This window comes from Pyrgilauda ruficollis, unplaced genomic scaffold (genome assembly GCF_017590135.1).
Source record: "Pyrgilauda ruficollis isolate IOZ18807 unplaced genomic scaffold, ASM1759013v1 scaffold5, whole genome shotgun sequence".
Lineage (NCBI taxonomy): Eukaryota > Metazoa > Chordata > Aves > Passeriformes > Passeridae > Pyrgilauda > Pyrgilauda ruficollis.
In genome coordinates, this window is record NW_024526599.1 from 9800574 (window position 1) to 9820579 (window position 20006).

General features: G+C 36.4%; 1 protein-coding gene across 3 annotated transcripts in view; it reads left to right on the forward strand.

Annotated features, from left to right (window-relative positions):
* PALLD (palladin, cytoskeletal associated protein) overlaps positions 1–20006 on the forward strand; it is a 187451-nt gene that overhangs the window by 72684 nt on the left and 94761 nt on the right. The window contains exons 9-10 of one of the 3 annotated variants that reach the window (XM_041479772.1): positions 3963–4082; positions 4862–5174. In XM_041479772.1, the coding sequence (XP_041335706.1) occupies positions 3963–4082; positions 4862–5174 (433 nt within the window). Of the gene's footprint in view, positions 1–3962; positions 4083–4861; positions 5175–20006 lie in introns of those variants that run through there. The other 2 variants (XM_041479766.1, XM_041479768.1) reach the window with 2 other exon arrangements.

Below are 20006 nucleotides of genomic sequence, written 5' to 3' on the forward strand. Positions count from 1 at the left end.
AGTAAACAACTGATCTGATTTGTACTATGTGATTTAAAAAAAAAAAAAAAAAAAAACCACTGTCATTCCTCTCCAACTGTAAACATTTAAATCTTTTTGGAGTGCAGTATTGTTCATGGTTATACCTAACTTAACTTCAAACTAGGTGGCTTAGGCATCTACAGTATAACTGCCTTAAGGTAAGATTGAGCATAAACTTTTCCTTGACAGTAATAAATGGATTAATTTCTCCTCAAACCTGAACAATGTTTTGGGAGCTAAAGTTTTTGCTGCCATAGCAGTGTTCCCATTTATTGTACCCAATCTGGCTAGATAGCAGATGTCTTGGTTATTGATCACATATTGTGTAACCTAGGCTCTCCACCCTAAAACTGCTTTTTATTGCTCACAATCACATTTGCTGTTGTTCAGTTTTCTTACCAGTCTTTTTTAAGTGCTGTTTGAGATATCTTCAAACATAGTCAGTCTTGTGCATCTCCTAAAAATTTTACTGTTCATTCCTTGAGTGACATAAGTAAGCCAGAACAGCTGTCTGACTGGATAAAGGTATATGCGATAGTGATCATCAGAAACAGGCAAATTGAATAAATTTTTTGTTATGTTATTGCAAGTTAAGGCATCTACAGGTCTGCTATACTACCATTTATTATGCTACTCTGCACATTCTTCTCTATTTTCACTCTTCTCTATCCTCTTTATATCAAAAATGCACAGATACCTACATGAGAAGTAACCTGATTGCTTTAACTGGAGTTAAACACTTGTGGAACATAAGAGAGAATAAGACACAGGTTGGCAGAGTTCTGTTTTGTTGGATTTTTACCAGGAAACCAGAACTGTGACTCCCCACTGTCCCTGTGTATCAGAAAACTTACAGCTTTGAACCTACAGCTCTGGAAATTGATCTGTTCATTGCACGGGAATGAACAGCTACCAGCAAGGGACTGTACTTATTTCCCCAGCTGTGTGTGCGTTACAGTGGAGGAAGCTAATGGTCACATTTGGAGATGAAGTTGCAGATATAAGAACTGCTCTACCTTTAATGTATTGCAGAGAAACATTCTGAAGTAAACACACTGCCAGTAATAAAATTTGTTAAAATGCAATAGTTTTCTCTCTTACTAAAGTTTATTCTTCCTAATGGACTCATGAGCCATAAAGGGAAAGAGTTGCTGTGTAAAATGTAATCGTTCTTTCTAAATAACTGACAAAACAGTCAAGTACTTGCATGCCTAAGCATTTCACATGTTTCAGTGAACAAAATGCTTTTGTATTCATTTAGTCAAGTGTTAAATATGTTTTAAGGCCCTGAGAACAGCATTTCAGAGCTGCTTTCTGGAACACATTTCTGTGATGAAGTTATTTGTCAGCTGATGAACGCCAGGAAGTAGAACAGACATTATTTTCCTTAAATCTTCTGATTCTGCTTAGCACAGTACCAGAAAGCAAAATAATTACATAAGTCAGGATGTAAAGGTAGAAAAATACTCAGAACACTGAGTATATCCAGAGTGTGTTACGGAAATCTTGAAAGAACCTTTCTTTTGCCAAATTAGTGTTTCATTTCTATGTGTTCCACAGTAGTAAGCCTTTTAGCCAGGGGTGAGTGATTCTTGGCTTGGAGAAGGAAAATCAATAAAGATAGCAATGTGTTGTTCACATGTGTTTTTTTCCCATGCTGCCTTTTGATTTGTTCTTGGGATTTTCGTGTTTTCAGTTTAGCCAGTTTTGTTATGATTGATCACAAATGTGTTGCAGTTTGTTCAGCTGGTTGAAAAGACTAAATTTTAATCTCTGATTATTTTCATCATTAATTTACTTTGAAATTTTTTACAAAGATCTAGATCTAGATCTAGATCTATGGTAGATATATGCAATCTACCATATATAATTTTAAAACATACCTCGTCAGTAAGCAAAGCACATCATTCTACAATTCCTTAGAATTCTTTTGTCACTGAAGAGTGAAGATTGGCTCTTCTCATGTGATCATTTTACACACTTAAAAATCTGGAAGAATGTTATGCATTAATTAGCTCTGCTGTTTGAAAAATAGGACTTCTGCTGGTTGCTACATTTTATATTGCCTTTGACCTCATTCAGAGAGCAATTCTCAGCCTGGTGGAGTGATCTTCTTTTGCAGTCCTGAAAGACCCAGCTTTCAGCATTCTGTTAAATGAACAGGAAACTAGAATGCTGCCTGTATAAGATTACATCCCCAGGGTCAATTCAGTCCAGGAATACGCACGTGTGGTTAACAATACAGCTTCAACTGCTTATGACACACCAAGGCTCTAAAAAAAGCTGATCTCAGTAGTTCAAAAACTAGCTTGTGTTACCCATTACTTTCCTGATAAGACCTTTCATGAGTCATTAATCTTCATCTGTGTTAGATAAGATCCAACGTGCTACAGTGTTACCAGACATGACTCTAGCAGCTACACAGAATGACTGGTTTGCGATGCCAAAAATAAAGGCATGTTCTGCTGCCTGAAAACCAACTCTGAGCCAAATATTTAGTCAGTCATTCATTTTTAGCCCATTTCCACTACAGGAAGCTTTTGGATACATTGTCATTTATAACTGGAAAAAATTAATAACTTTTTTGTTAACTGTCTAAATGAGACAATGGTCTGTCATTCCACAGGGGAAAAAAACAAACAACCACTATTTGAAAATGTTTTCCTATTTGAGCTATGAGAAGTGAAGCTGACCTTACTGAACCTCTTCTACAGAATAATTTTCATATGGAAGTTATTAGATTCTAAAGTACTTTTCCTCATTTTACAGTATGCTTTTATTAGCTGATTTTGTGATAATGTATGGGATTGTGTCTAAGTGTCCAAATTGCAAAATGCATTTTTCTTTTTCTTTTAATCAAATTGAACATTATAAAACTTCTCTGCTTTGATTTTGAGACTAAACAGTCAGCATAAACAAAAGAAACTCTGAATTAATTAAGGAGACCTGCAATGTAGCATAATGTAACATTGTCCAGGTATAAAATTTTATCTGTATGTTGTGTAAATAGTAGGATTATTTAAATTATCTGTACTGTGACATCTTTTTAAAAAAGTACCATTACAAGTAGAGGTAAAATAAAGTGACTTCTTTGAAGAAACTGGAAAAATACGCCTAAACAGTTGTGTGCCTATTTTAAATGGATAAAATTGATTTTGTAAAAGTTACTGTAAGAACCAACCTAATATACTTCACACAAATTTTCTGACAGAAATCCTGGTATAATCAAAGCATATACCATGGCTCATCCAAGTAGAATGAACAAATTTAAAACAGCTGCAGAATATATCTGTCACAGCATTCTGAAGAGGTTTTGGGGATACTGTTTTTTATTATATTTTTAATGTATCCATTCTCACTGCTGTGCAGACAGAGACAGAAATTCTTTTCCCAAACTCTGCATAAGGGAAATATTTGTGCATCTGGAGTTTTTAATTCTGGTTAGTATATACAGAAAAGTTAATTTGAAGTCGTGATAAAATGTTTTCTAGTTTTTCTGGAAATGGGATTTGATCTGAATGTTGCATTAAATACAGAAAAAAACTCAGAGAAAGAGAGAATTGTATGACATCTGTACTGATGATGTTATTTAGAGACACAAAAAGAGCTTGCAAAGATAATTGTTTCTGGAAACCATTACATTCATTTGTATTAATTAGGACTATCCTGCATTAAAAAAATTGAGTGTGTAAAATGACTGCACAGACTTGTAACTGCAAAATTACTGTTCAAGCTGGTTTTGAAAACTTAGCTTGATGAATTTACTTCTTTCAGATGCAAAATGATTTTCCTTAAAGCCATTTATGCTGGAAGTTCTTCTGCAGTTCTCACAGTATTTCTTTCTAAAAGTCTACTTTCTGGTTTCCTTTTAACATACAGTGCAAAAAACACTACATGGTACTTTAAGTAGTTTTTGATGCACTTTATTTTTCTATTTCCAGAAGAGATATGTACACTTGTAATAGCAGAAACTTTTCCTGAAGATTCAGGAATTTTCACCTGCACAGCAACAAATGAACATGGTTCAATAACAAGCAGTGCACAACTAACTGTCTGCTCAGGTATGTGACAAAGAGAAAGAGGAGTGTTTAGACATAAATCTGGCATAATTAATTTACCTGTGAATTTGTTACTGTGCTTTCTTTGTTGAAAATGGTTGTTGTAAGACATGGGGTTTGTCAACCTCAGTGCATTCATATAAAGCAAACAATGTTTCTTATGTTCATTTCCTAGTTTAATATTTTTGTTAATGTGAAATAGATTTTTAAAGTTCTGTCACAACCTGGCATATCTTAAGCATTAGGGTTCAAGACTAGATGGCAGCAGAGGCAAAATTAAAGAGATGAAACTATGCTACTAGAGGTGGCCTTCTGTAAAATAAAACACTGTGACATGATATGTTTAGTTTTGTGATATGTTTCTGTATATATTGTCATGGGATGCACTAACCCAGCAGCCATTGCAAACTTGCCGTGTATACATGCATTCTTCAGCATTTTTAAATTATTTGTTCCTCAGTGATCCTGAAACTCCAGGAAGAGGAAGTCCTGTTTTAGCTGTTGTTGTCCATACTTGCCAATCTCAGTTAGTGCCTTGATTCCTGAAATAGATTTAGAGAGGTCCCTAAGGTTTCTTGTTGTGCCTTTTGCATGAGGCATACTCAGAAAATGAATAGCCACACATTAATTTAATTCAGCATAAATTATCAATAGGAGGACTAGAAAAATACCTTTATAAAACTAAAGATATTTCACCTTTAAAAAACTGAAAACACACCTTGTATTTACCATGTACTTTGTCTATGACTTGTTGAAGAGACATTCTTTTTGATTTCTTTTAGCCAACTTGGAATGCTCTAGTGATGATTTCCATCATTTCTCACCACTTCCTCCAGCTGAAATTAGCTGTCTTGAGCTTCCTCCTAAGAAACATACAGATACCCACCAAGCAAACAACACTGACTTGAGACCTGGTGTGATAGACCTTCAACAACAGCTCAATTCACCTGAGGAAAAATCAAATGGCATTCATCCTCTTCATGGAGTAAATGGAATGATTAACAGCAAGCCAAATGGCGATAAATCCATCCCACCTCCAGCTGTCTTGCTTTCACCCACAAAGGAGCCACCACCTGTGCTTGCCAAACCAAAGCTGTGAGTATTTTTGAGTGGTTTTGTTTCCTATAAACTTGATATTTGTTGACAGCAAATTTTTGCCTGAAGTGATGTAGCATTAGACAAATGGACAGTCACAGTGCCAGTCCCTTGAACAGTCTTCTGGCTGCTGTGATTGATGTGCCAAAGAGCTGAATACAGGAGACACTTTTTTCCTTTATGTAGTGCTACATCAAAGGGAAGTACATTCTATATCCCAATGCCTTTAGAGAGGTTTAAGATAAAGTCACAAACAGAGAAATATTGTAGTGGCTGTTGCTCCGTGCCTTTTTTTCCCTAGTCACCGTACGTAAAGATCGTAGGGGCCTGAGATTTTTGGATGCTATTTCTGTTTCAGCACTGGTTGGGTCTTTTTTTTTCTCTGCATATGCTTGGGTTTGTGTAGTCAATGGCTGTTCAGGTGTGTAATTTTTTTTATTATTTCTTATGTTTATGTATAACACATATCTCTCTCTGCTTTCAGCTAGATTACAATAGCTCTCTTATATCTAGAAATCTGAGAAGGCAAAGCTCTAGGAAAGGACAGAGAAATGCGTGGTAAAAAAGTTACAGTAACATTTTTACCTTTTGTTAATGGTGATACCTTAGGCATAAGCAATACTATTATTCCCTGTTAGCTTATAGTTTGGTTTTGACATTGCACAGACTCCTCTTCTCCATCTCCCTAAAGAATATTTGGAATGTGATGAACTTAAATGCTACTTTATTTCATTTGCATCAATAGCTGGAAGGAATTGTAAATTATAAAAATATGTTTAAGAAGAAGCATGAAACATGGTCTTCAAGCTTAGCTAGGTCATTTGCTTTATTCCATGTTTTCAAGAAAACTTGCAAAATATAAAAATGCTGTTATTTTAGCACTCATGTTGAATTTAAATGCACAAAACCACATTTGAGACAGCAAGCCAACAGTATTCCCTTTCCACTCTCACCACTTTTTCTTTCAGTTGTTCTTTGTCATTCTAGGCAGTCTCTGGCAATTGTAGAAGGGGAGGAGGAGTGGAAGAGCTAAAAAGGAAGAGTAGTGAAATAACAGTATATGTGGTGGTGGCTGTGCATATGGGAGGGAGGCTGCTGAGAATGGCAACTTGCAGATGATATGTGATATGGAATAAGCCGGGTGGTCCTGTACCCAACATATATATCTGTTGCAAGACCCACTTGTGAAGAAAGGAGATAGTGGTTCCAGCAGTGCAGTAAAAAAGAAATTTCACCCCAGAGCTCTCTTTCCCAGAAGCTAGGTTGCCTGAGATAAGGGAAAGAATGTGATATAAACATTGTAAAATGTTCCACTGCTATGTGTGCAAAATTTGTTTTGTTTTTAAACATAGAGTCAACATAAAATACAGTACCGTGAGAGGGATGCTATTGCAAAAGTCCCTTCACTTGCTGATGTCCAAATTGATGACCTTGGAATCTCTAGTGTAATTACACTTGATTCCTCTATTTTGCAATTAACAGCACTTGATGCACAAGAGCCTGATCTTGACTGCAGTCAAGATACATGTTTTGCTTTGTCAGAGGAAGTGTAAATCTGTGCTGCTGTCAGAAGTTGAAATCTTGCCTTCTTCTCAGCCAAGTATTTTGCTCCCAAGCACAGTGATAGCATAAGGAAGGGAAAGAGTGCCAACAAGAGGAGAAAAAGAAATGCCTGACTGCAGAGACTTGAAATCAGCTTTCAGCATTTGGAAAACTGCTTCCTTAGTAAAAGTGGACAAAATAATGACATTAAAATTAGCTGAGTAGTAAAGTAGCTTTCTCAACCGTGAAAATGATCTCTCTTGAAAAGAACTCATCTATGGAATTGTATCTGTCCATAGAGATGATAGAATCAGTTCATACTAGCAGTAAATAGGAGCAAACACACTTATTACAACCTTTTTTCAATGTTATTTAAACTTCTAAGTTGTTAACTATGAAGAGAGCTTTAAGCTTCTGAAAATCATTAAAGGTTTATTTTTTCAGAAAGACTGGTTTTAAATTTCCAAAATAATCTTTTTTCAAGTTTATCATAAATTATAAATTACTTAATGGTTTATCTGTAAACTCTGAAAACAGTTTCTTCAGCCAACACTGAAAGTAATTGCAAAGAGTTTGGGAATGATAGGCCAGTTTTTGTTTTGTGTTTTTTATTATTATTTTTAATTTAACAAGAGGAAGAGACTGAGTATCCTCTTGATTCTTGAAGTACATTTGCATCTTGACAATGTACTGTAACCAACAGCTATAGATAATGATTTATCACAACTCAATCTAATGCAAGAGTGGACATGCTGCAGAGAGTTACTGTAGTTGTTTTCAGGCTTGAAAAGTATTTTTAGAGTCCTAAAAAACATTCAGGTTGTGGTTACAGACTGTTTAGTAATCCTGAAGGCATCATTAGTTGTTCCTTCAGTCTGGTGCTAAGAATATTTAAAAGAGTTTAATATGACAATATAAAAAAAATTCTGGGAAATATATATAGAAGTAGTCAACACCAGATATTGAAATCTAGAATACAATAATCCTAAATATGGTTAAAGGGCACAATATTTCATGATGTCTTGTTTGCAACATGAGTTTCTGTAGAGTGAAAGGACTGTTGAACTGAGACAAAAACCCCTGATTTCTGTGATTCTGATCTCTGCTGCAGTGACTTATTTGAGGAGGTTGAGCTGTGCCTTGGACTTTTCAGTCCATAATGTTGTAATGCACATATGAGGTTTCAGAAGATCACCAGCAATGTATGGTATCTTAAGATATTTTGCGTCTTTCAGAATCAGGCAAATGGTGTTAATATTAATTTCAGTGTGAAGTCTGTGTATGAAGGATCTGCCTTAAACCCCTTATAATCCTCAGTGTAAATGTCTGCAAAAAAGACACAAGGCTTCCTGTAGGACTTTATATAACATGTCTATGGTTTCAAATGAAGAACTTCCATTCAAGTGGCTTGGTATTACTGTTATTTTTCCATGTGTCTGTTAAAACAGTAAGAAGAACAAAATGGTGTTTGTATGGTTACTGGATGTACCTGTGTGATGTTTATTGGCTTTGTATCAAGGCATCATTTTAAAGTTCATAGACTCAGTGTAACCAAAATGTGGTGCCAGAGCTTCCTGTCTGTCTACAGTTCTATCACCTGACCAGAGAGCTTCTCTGCAATTGTCTCATGTCCAGCCTTTTTGTGTTGGAGTGTTATACAAGTCTGTCATATACAATGACCACAAAGAGTATAAGCTTAAAAGGAGTTCATTATTTCAATAATAATTGTGTTTGATATCTACAAGCAATAAGAAACTTTTTAGAATACCTTGAGAAGAGCTGGATAGAAAAACAATATGTGAAAATACGTGAATCATTGAACTTTCACCTAGCTTACATTTATGAGCAAAGGTCTACCCATATTCATTTCATCTGCTCTGCTCATTCAAGGTTGATAAGGACCTTTGGATCTTTATCTTGCTGTTAAAGTCTACCCTCAATTAAACCTTGATCTACACATACATTCTACTGTAGTAGAAATAACCAATGCTAACTAAATTTGCTAAAATGTAAAGCAGGATAACTGCACATGAAGTTAATCCCTTGATAATAGTACAAGTCTAGAGCACTTTCTGCATCTGTTTTCACAATCAATATATGGATATTTCATTTGTAATGCTTTTTTCCCTCTCATTCTGTACCAATACATTTTTTACAGAAATGGAGTAAAATAAGGAAAAGTTTTTGAAGCATTTCCATTTCAGTGATCAACCGACACTTGGACTAGGGTTTATAATACTAATACTTAGGTTTACTAATAACAAATAATACATGAAAACAGAGGAGGCCTTATGAGAGAATATACTAAGAAATAGGGTTTTTCCCCATTTTCTCAGACTCATTTCTTATGCAAAAGTTGCAAGTCCTGAAAAGGAATATTAAGTGTTATAATTTCTCCTGGTACACCTGTGGACTGAACACAGTAGATAACAGTAAGTTTAAAACAAGGCATTAGTTGTCTTTTTTTGGTGATCTTGGATCGCTGTGAAAATCTCTAAGACCACTGGAAGACAGAAGAGAGGAAATAGGAAGTGTTATGAAAACTAGGTTGAAAGTCACATTTCATTGCCTATTTCAGATCAAGGAATAGCATGACCCAAAACTGGTGGCAGTTATTGCTGAGAAATTTCCTTTTTACTTGTGTCTTTGTTAACATAGTGTCAAAGGGTAATCACAAATGAACTTTAAGCCTTTTAAAATCTGCAGCAATAGAAGTCTGAATGTCTTTCTAACAATAAATGTGAAAAACAAGAGAGGTTAAAGGTGATACATTTATTTTTTTCGGTTTTTTCTCCTTTTGTCACTGATGTTTTCTGACCCAAGTAGGTGGAGACACCTAAGTGTACATCCTGCCTGCATAAAAGCTAATCAGTATTTTAACCAGAAAAGTCAAATATCCTTGAAACAGTAATGAAATACATATACTGTTTGTGCCACCATCATGGTATGCACACAGGACTTTGGTATTTTTTCAGACTTGTAGTTTAACACTGAATGCAATCCAGTTTACAGGACAAGCAGGGACATGAGGGAAATTAATAGAATCATAGAATGTTTTCAGTTGGAAGGACTCTTAAGGATTATCTAGTTCCAGTCCTCCTGGAATGGGCAGGGACACCTTCCACTACACCAGGCTGCTCAAAGCCCCATCCAACGTGGCCTTGAATGCTTCAAGGGATGGTGCATGCAACAGCTTCTCTGGGCAACCTTTTCCAGTGTCTCGCCACCCTCACAGTAGAGAATTTCTTCCTAATATCTAATCTAAACCTCCCCTCTTTCAGTTTAAAGCCGTTACTCCTTGTCCTATCACTGTCATTACTCCTATATATCCTATCTGCTCCAGAATTCCACAGGCACCCTCGGAGGGGCTGCTCTAAGGTCTCCCCAGAATCTTTTCTTCTCCAGGCTGACCAACCCTGGCTCTCTGAGCCCACCTTCACAGTAGAGGTGCCCCAGCCCTCTGAGCATCTTCATGGCCTTCTCTGGACTTGTTCAAACAGGTCCATGTCTTTCTTGTGTTGGGGACCCCAGAGCTGGATGCAGCACTGTAGGCGGGGGCTCACAAGAGTGGAGTAGGGGAGGGAGAGTAAGCTTCCTCAAGCAGCTGGTCATGCTTCTTTTGGTGCTGCCTAGGATATGGTTGGTCTTCTGGGCTACAAATGCACAAGTTCAGCCACGTGCTCGAGCCTGTATATTTTAAGCTTTCAGTTCATTTTTGTAAAAATCTTTAGTGCCTCCAAGAGTGTTCTCCCTCTCTTTTCTGTCTGCTTTATAGCTCTGTTGCCTCTCTCATACCTTTGTTAGTGACACCACCAGCTCCTCAAAGTACCAAGAGTGGGATTTTTTCCAAGAAAAGGACCACAAATGTTGGGACTGGGGGATGGATTATGTATTTAAGGCAATTTGTTTTTTTCTGTAACAAGGTTGAATAGAATACCGTGCCAACAGTTTATGATGCACCTTTGAACCAGAAAATATAGCAGGAAATGTTGTACTATCCATCTGCAAACAGTTTATGGATAGTTTTCTGGTAATCATGAACTAAAAGCATTGAAATGAAACATTTCTGTTGATTTTTTTTTTCGTTTGTTTCTTTCCTTCTTGCCTAAATAACTGGGTGGATTTAATACTTGGAAATTATCAAGCAAAGGAAATCAAAGTGGTCAGTTTTTCTAGGATGTAGCATTTTCTGAGAGGTTCTCAGTGTGCTTTTGGACTGGGAGTTCCTGTAGAAATATTCAAGGATTCTTTTGGCATCACAGGATAGAAATCTCAAATAAAATTATTAAATGCTTCCCTGCATGTTAATCCTTGCAATTTAATCATCCTACTTACTTAATTTTTACATGGCCTTAATATGGCATGCAGCCATATTTCCCTTGGTATTCTTTCATCCCTGACCATGTAAATAACCAGTCTACACATAATTTTGAAATTGTAAATATATCAACTTATGCTGGTTATGGGGAAGAAGGTAGATGAGAAGGGATATAGTTTTTGTTTTGAACTACCTTTGTTTACTCTGTCTTGATACAGCTAAACCCATTTGCCAGGACTGCTCACTCAACTGTAGAAGGTTGAAGATGAAGCTGGAAAACTGAAACAGATGGTGTTCATAATTTTGGATTTGGTTTTCAGGAAAAAAAAATTTAAAGTCTCAGTAATAGTATATCTGTCACCTTTGCCTTCTGAGCGACTTCCTAGAGGAAGGTCCCATCTGATTCAGGCAAAGAGCTCTTAACTAATACAACAGAAGATTTCACTGACACTTCCTTTGGCACCCAGGTCTGTTGAGAAATTTAAAAAAAAATTCTGCCTGCAGCACTTATTATTCTAATTCAAAACGAGAGACTGGAAATCTTACTCAACTGAGATATGACATGGAAATTTATTAATATTTAAAAATACAATATTTATTTTAGAAAATCTGCTTGTCCCTTTTGTACATGTTTTGACAGTACTTTTTATGATGTTCAAGTAGTCAATAAATTGAAATAAAAGATCAACCAATATCAGTTTATGAGGCAGAGAGAAGAACTGGACAAAGCTTGTTCTGCCAATATTCATTTTCTTTGGAAAATGTGTTTGTTGGAGTCTAGATAGATAAAGTTCCTTTTGATAACGTGAGCTTCGAAGTAATATGGACTACAGTCCTCTATGATAGACAAGCATAATTATGTGAATGGTAGCTGGGTTAAATAGTTTTTGTGTTTGAATGGGATTTCAAGGCTACATGACTTTGGCTTGAAGTCTTCAACAATATGAGTTGTTTTGCTGATTAGTAATTGTTTTATTATTCTTTCTTTGGAGAAATTTAAAAAAAAAAGGTAATTTGAGGATTTTTTTAGCAAGGATATCTTCTGAATAACTAATTTACTGCATGCTTTTTAATATATAGCCAAAAATGGAGCTAAACTATCTAAGCACAAGTTAAACTTGTTAAATAGAAGTTCAGGTGTTGGCTACCCTCAAACTTCCAGTGCCTACTCTTTAATAAACTTCTTCTTGGAATTTACCTTATCATAGAAACCATCTGCAATTAGTCTACCCGTCTACCTGCAGTTGGTCATGCCCATGCTTTAAAAAGCTCTGCAGAAGTGTGAAGTCATCCTTGAGTAAGGAGACTCGCTGGACAGGGTGCTAGCTCATGAAGTTTAATCATAAACTCACATAGTTATATAGCTACTTGATTTTATTAGTCTTCTGTTCCCTCCTAACATATGCCAGATTTTTTTTATTAAAGTTATGCAATTGTCTGATGTTTTCCATGCTTCTTCTATCCGTGATTGTACTACTAAAATTTCTTGTATGTCATTTCAAGTTTTCATCCTTGTTCTCAGGTATATCAGCCATTATCTCTTGCATTTACTTGTATTAACTGTGTTTAAATTTTCTGTGTTAAGAAATGTTTTTCTGGTGACAAAAATAAGAGGTTGGAACTCCGTGGCATTTGCTTTTTTCTGGTTCAGTGTGCATGCTATGAAACTTAGTTCCAGAATTTACATATGCTATTTTTTTCTGTCATAAACAGAATCAATAGAGGTAACTAAATATACCAAAGCAGACCTAAGAGTTGAGCAAGTGCTTCAGGTCCTCCTCTGTCAGCCTGATTCTTGTCCTAAGAAGCCTTATGGCTCTCTCAGAAATTTTATGGACGTAGGAATGGAAAAGGCTTATCCAGTGGAAGGAGCAGTGTTGCTTGAGTAGATATCTGTCAATGAAATAAATTGATGCTTTCTAGAACACTGACAAAACCATGTAAGAGACAGTGGCAGGACCACTTTCAAAGGCCCTGTTTATATCCTACCAGAAACACCAAATTGGAAACACAAGCCTAGAATTTGGCTGCAAAGAAGAAGTTCAGTATTTGGCTTGAAATTATTCATAGGGAAGGCAGAAAAGACCCCAAAGCTAAGGGCCAGGCTAGCTGTATTTACACACAATAGTTCCACCACTGGTGTAGGAAATGTCTCCAGGGGATGATGAAAGGTTGGCCTTAGTATCAAGTAGAACAGTTGTTCACTAGAAATAGAATCAGTCTCTTATCTTTTGGGAGACTTGATAATATGTAGTATGTATGTAGTCTAAAAAAAGAACAAACTCATGAAAAACTAACTTGGTTTGAAGGAACATGTTTCCTGGGCTGTTGGGGTCCACTCCGGCTAGCTCTAGACCCTTGCCCACACGATACTTCATAGACAAAGGTAAAAGATTAGAGACGCGATATCCTCCACGTGGGAAACGTTGTCCTTTATTCCGAGACACACATCAGGCGGACAAACCCATGGGAGAAAAGAGAGCGTTCCCTGGCAGCAGGGAGCTTTTACACCCCCTGGGACGGGGACAGAGGGAGAGGTCCACAGCCAGTGGGACACCAGTGAGGAGTGGCGAGGGGAGGGGTAACCCAGGGGAGAGACCACCAGGTGGTACCGGGACAGGTGAGAGAAAGATCATGTGATGGGGAAACGGGGTAACAAACCACATGATATAACATAAGCTATACAGTGCAATACAAAACTATTCTGTGCAAATTCCCAATCACCCAGTGCAAGAGAACAACTAATCTGGTGCACCACAACATTGGTTGATATCTGGAATGTTCTAGAATTCCTGCCTGTTACCTTGTGTCAGGCCTTTAGGTATCCTTGCCAAACTCTGCAGTATATTTAGCAAGAAAAATAATTAGCATATATGAAGCTAATGGGCTTGGACACCTAGTAAACACTGAGAATTTTGCTTCCAGGATGAGAGCTTGGCAAGCCTCTTATAACCTCTCAAAGGCACTGCATTTTTGTTTCTTTTGACTAATTGTTAATGCTCATCACAAACTTATTAAAGCAGATCTTTGTGATGTTTGGTTGTATGTGTAAAATATCTTTAGTTTTCAAGACTGTGAAGCATCAGCTCAGTACAAGTGGAATTCTATGTATTTATCTGTATTACCCATTATGTGACATACTACACATACCTTTACACAGGCAAAGTATTCGTTTCTTGCATGTTCTTTCAAATTTTTTTCTCTTATCACCATTATCCTGATTCTGAAATTCATTTGTATTTTATGGACTTATCCTTGAAAACACTTTTCATGTCCTCCTACATCTATTTGAAAGACGCAGTTGCCAATTTTCTTTTTTCCCTCCTTCTCCCTTTCTTTCTGCCTCCCCCTAACAATTTTAACCACTGTAATGTTTCTACTTGTATCTTCTTTCTGTTTCTGTATACTTTTTAAGAAACATATGGACTGTGTTTTTTCCTGTTTTACTCAAGTGCAAGAGTTTGTCAATCAAGATTTTGCTTGCCATCCCCCTGTCTCACCTTCTCACCTCTCTGTGCTCTGTGGTAAACCCGTTAAGTAAGAGACATGGGATTGTTCAGTTCAAATCCTTTATAATACCTAAGTTCTAAGTTGTTGTTTTTTTTTTTTCAATTAGATAACTAGTGTGATATGTGAATTTAATTAAATGTTGCATTTTGGACAAAGTGAGTTTTCTATAAAATAACTGGCAGCTGCAATTGTATGTCAGAAAACAGTTCTAAATAAATTTATTGGGGGTTTTCACTAGCTGTCAGAATTCCTCAGAAATCTGAAGATTGTCTATAAGTTTACAACCTAGGAAATAATATGAAATGCAATAAGGAAAATAAAAGAACTCAGATGAGAAAAAAATGTTTGCAAATGGAAGTACAATTAAAATAACCTTTGATTTGTTTTAATCCCCAGTTCTTTATGGGATGGTGTCTATATTTCTTGTCTGTTTTATACAGTTGATAAATATCAATGCATGATAAGCTGATTTGACATCCAGAGAATGATGATGGTAGCTAATAAATCTATTTAGGTAAGTGGGGTTTTATAGCATTAAAACCTATTTAACATTTTCTGTTATATTTGTCTTATGCCTGTATCACAGAATTTTCCAAATTCATAAAATAATTGAAGGATGGGAACTACATTTCAAAAAACAGAAGCATTTTAGACTGAGTGAAAAAGCTTACTCAGTTAAAATTTTATGATATGTTCACAATGATTGAAATTCTTACAAATATTCTTTTTTTTTCTCACTGTTATTAATTTCATTAAAGTCAATTAACACAAGTGGTAATAGTTTACTCAGATCCTGTTGCAGTTGTAGATGTATATCTGCAGTGAAATGTGGAAATGGGAGATATATGGATATGGGGGTATGAGATATATGGAAATGGGGAAAATGGATATGGGAGTAATAACAATTCAGAGGGAAAACTTCTCTTTTCTTGGATTAGAAAAGTGCAAATTAAAGGAAAGACTTTCCTAAAATTTCTCTTTTCCAAAACCTTTTGTTGAAATAATTGTAATAGAAAAAAAGAAGTTAAAGTAACTAGAGCTTCAGGTAGCTTTTCCTTCATTCCCTTTCCCTTGCTTGCTGTTGCTCATGCTTTCTCACTCATACATGCTCTCACCTCTCTTTCTCTCTTCCTTTCATTCTGATGGAAAGTCTTCACAATTAAAAGTCTTCACAATTCAAAAGATGAACCACTGTTAGCATAAGCTTCACCAATTCAGGATAATGACTGTTTTGCATTTATTGCACTATCATGTCTTCACAAGGCCTCAAAGGGTTCTTAGCAGAATCAGAGGAAAAACTCATATTTTCCATTTCAAATACAATAATGCCAGAGTTACTGTAGAAACTCCTTTTCTGTGAGTTTTGTTGAGCTGCTGCATTCATTTTCCTGCTTGGGGGAATTAAATACTTGCATGATCCTGACAGATTTATAAAATGCAGATCAAATTGCTTAAGTTCTCAGTGGGTGAGAAAGACAGGGTAGAAGCCTACATTTTTAATGTGAAAATTCCGATTAAAGAGGTTTCATTAAAGACACTATGGAAAATTATTTTTGATAACTGGTAAGTTCTTTGTAATATCAAATGTTTTTACTGGTTTGCTTTAATAGAACTGACATTACAAGGCTCTGTATTTAGTTTTCTAGAAATTACTGTGTATGCTTAGAGTTTGAATCATTATGTCATCTTCTTACCTATTTGAGTGAAAAATCCATTCTGTTTCTTTATTAATCTCACCTATGGTGATCTTCCATAATAGTGTTCTGATTTGTTGTTCTGATGTTCTCGGTTTGTGCAAGTGCTTATAATTTCTCTATGTTTTAATATTACATTTTTAATATATGCCTGTGAAACAGTTAGTATGTTGACCATCTAAAAGAACCTGTACGTGTAGCTGTGGAATTGCTTGTAATCTGTTACAGCTTCCTAATACAAAAACCACCACATAGCACCTATAAACTCTACTGCCTTGGAACTGGCATATAGGGATTAAAATTTTGGTAAAAGCAGAGCTTCCTCTCCACTGCGTGCAGAAATGGATATGATATCAATGTACACCCACAAAAATGTACTTGCAGTTCCTATTTCATCAACTACTAGGTGAGTTATTTTCTTATTGATAAACCAGTTTTACCCAAGGACCTGCCATGCAAATTATAAACTGATGATAATTTGTGAATGTGGCAGATGTGAGATGAGTTTAACATGCCTTGGTTCTAGTTTTATATATATCTAAATAAAGTAGAAAAATTTGAACCTGCAAGTGGTATATGGGATAATATTTTAAATTTCTCGCTGATTGTGGAAGGATACTTTCTCATTGTATAATTTTCTGCTTATTCTGTTGGTGTTAGAGACTGACACAGAACCTGAAAGTAAATGCTCTTCTGTACTGTTGTGTGTGTGCAGTATCTGTGCCAAACTTTTAACAGGTACTGGTCTTATGGCAATTTATCTAAGTTTATCTCCTGGACTTTCATAAAGTACCTTGCCAATAAATGCATTGTGCAAGACCTTTGGCATTTTTTCACCATTCCTATCTGTACCTGTTTCCTTTTTAATTTCCCCCTGTAACTGATTTCTTAAACTAAGGATTTCTTTGGTTTTTATTTGTGCTGGCAAGTACAATGCAATGTTATTATTTTTTCAATTTGGAAGAGAATGAGGGAAGTAAGCTTAACTAAGCTTAAAGCCTATAGCTTCGTAATGAGAACCTGCATTCAGAGTACTTGAATGCCACCTCTTGCTAGTTCAGCTTCTGCGGTAGGAATTGTGTAAGCAAACCTTGTATCTCTGCAGAATCTCTCCAGCTTTCAAGAATAGCAGTCGGTATGCAAGTGGTGATCTGGTTGAAGAATGCAATTTTGTGGTTTAGTAGCAGTGTATTCTCCCTGAGAGGTAAAGAAATTGAAAAATCATTTGAGCACATTCCAAAAGGTAAAGCATAACGGAATGGATTGCTGCTGTTGTAGTTTAGGGAAAGTTTAATGTCTGCTAGATTGCACCCTTCCTTTGAGAAAATGACCTGTTCATACTCACAGAGAGAAAGCTCAAGCAGTCACAAGTGACAACAGCTTTATTGCAGCAGTTTGCTTCTGATTTTACCTAGAGGATGGAGGCAACTTTTTTCCCAGCTTTCAGAATTCACTAGTAGCATTTTCTGTTATGTCACTTTTGAGAAAAATGCTTTTTATTTTATAATTAAATATTCAAAACATATAAAATGGGAGACATTACTGTAAAAGTCTGATTTTATTTTTTGACAGCTAATTGCTCCAACATGCATGTTAATTACATCTTTAAAATTCATGAATTCTCATTACTTCTTACAGGATAAAATTGTCATTATACAGATTATACAGAAATTATAAGTCCTCTGAAGTGCTTCATGTTGTCTCTTTTTTTTTTTTCATTAATATCTGTAGTATTTTAAATACTTAGGGAACTAGTTGTATTGACTTAGATGTTACTCAGTAGCTGAAATTGCTTAGAATTTTGACTTTTGGATACACTTCAACTTTTGTTTACTTTTATAATGCTCATTGGGAATTAACTCTTCCTCCCTGAAGTAATATAAGATAAGCAGTGTTTTCTGTCAGAAGCAGAAATTCACAGCTACCCTTTTGGTTCCCTTGCTAATCATGTTTACTTAACTCTCAACACAGTCTGAAATGGACTTTAGTGATATTTCCAGACTTTGTTATCTAGTAAATTCTTGTCTGAGTGAAGTTGCCAAGTCAGCCCCTGAAGGCAGAGCTGTGTGACTTCAGCTTCCACTAAAACACATAACATAATGCTGGTTATGAGCAAACACTCTGGAAATGTGCATTAAAAAACACTCCATGTGCAGAAGCATCCTTTCAGCAGCCACAGCCATTGGGATTATGTAATGAGCCTCCTTCTTGCTTTATTGAAGTCACAGAAGAATTTGATGCTATGTCCCAGCAGGGGACTATATGTCCTGCATACAGAACACCTGAGTCAAAACAAAATATTCGGGGGTTGGGGGCAAAAAAAACCCTTATAAATGTCCAGAACTAGAAATGGCCAGCCTGGCTATTGCTGTAGTACAGGTAAATATTATGTTCTTTTTTTTTTCCCTTCTATATGTTTATGTAAATGGAAGACAAAGAATTGCTAACTTAGTTAAAAACAGCCTGGTACAAATGTGAAGGTCCCTGAGACAGGACTCTGCAATTTTCATGCTGATGCTGATACTTTTGCTCTGTCCAGTTTATTTTTCCTATGTGAATATTTGTCTCTTGCAGTAGAAAGATAAGAAGCACAAGAGAACTTGAGTTTTTCTATCACTAGCTCATAGTGCTAGCTTCATAATTGATTGAAGTTGCTGTAATGTGTTTTATTGCAGAGGGCTACAGACAAGAATTTTTTATGTTCCCCAAAAATATTTTATAATTTCTTTACATCATGAAGTGGTAGTTGCTGCCTACAGAGATCATTTGCACACAGATATCTTTGTCTCACACTTCTTAAGATGTGTGCTCAGAGATTGTGAGGGTTAGGCCCTCTCATCATTCCTTGGTCGATAATCGGATTATGTGACAGGGATCCCAAATGCCTTATTTCAGTATTATCCAGAATTGTAGCTTTGCCTGCAGCATCCCAAAGACAGATTAACCAATTAATTACAGATTCATCACATCATTGAGTGTAATCCTTTTTTAGGTCACTAAGGTCCTTCAGGGAATAGGACTCAATATGACTTCTGTTTTGGACTCAGTTGCTGGAGCTGGCTTTGAGGGTCCTTCCCCTGGATCATCATCACCCACTGGCCTGTTGGTTTTGGTTGTGTTTCCCACCTCTCATGGTAGGAGCAGCAGCCATTGGCTGAGGCTCACAGTCTGGTTTAGCTGTGGGCTTAGGCTCACTGTCTGGTTTAGCTGCAGCCTGAGTGACTAGGGTGTTGGCTGCAGCCTGAGTGACTGGGGTAGCTGCTGATTTATCTCCCTGCCTCCCTGCCTCTGCCTGCTGCCCTACAGTATTTAGCAGCATGCAATAAGCATATGCCAGCTTATTGGAATGAGCTTTTTTTATTAGAATCATCATGGCACTTTCAGATATTTTCCCATTTCAGCTGGGTTCTGCATTTTCTCACATGGAACTCCCAGGTTATAGGGTCAGAAAATTCTTTCAGGGTTTGGCCCATATCCTTCTGTTCTCCACACCACTCAGGATTTTTTTTGTGCTTGGGTCCACGCCTGGGTCAAGTATCTCATTAGCTCTTCTGGAGATATTAGCCCTCATTTTAGACAAGTTGCAAATTATATAGAGGAAGCTTATTAGATAAAATACCAGGAAAGTGGTCTCTTTAACATTCAGGGGAAATTGAACATTCTCAAAAAGTGACATAACAAATTCAAAGGAGAAGAAGGGAAGGGAAGAAAGGAAAGGCTGAAAAGCCTTATTCCCTGCTCCTCTTCTAACAAATTGGGTGCAATTAC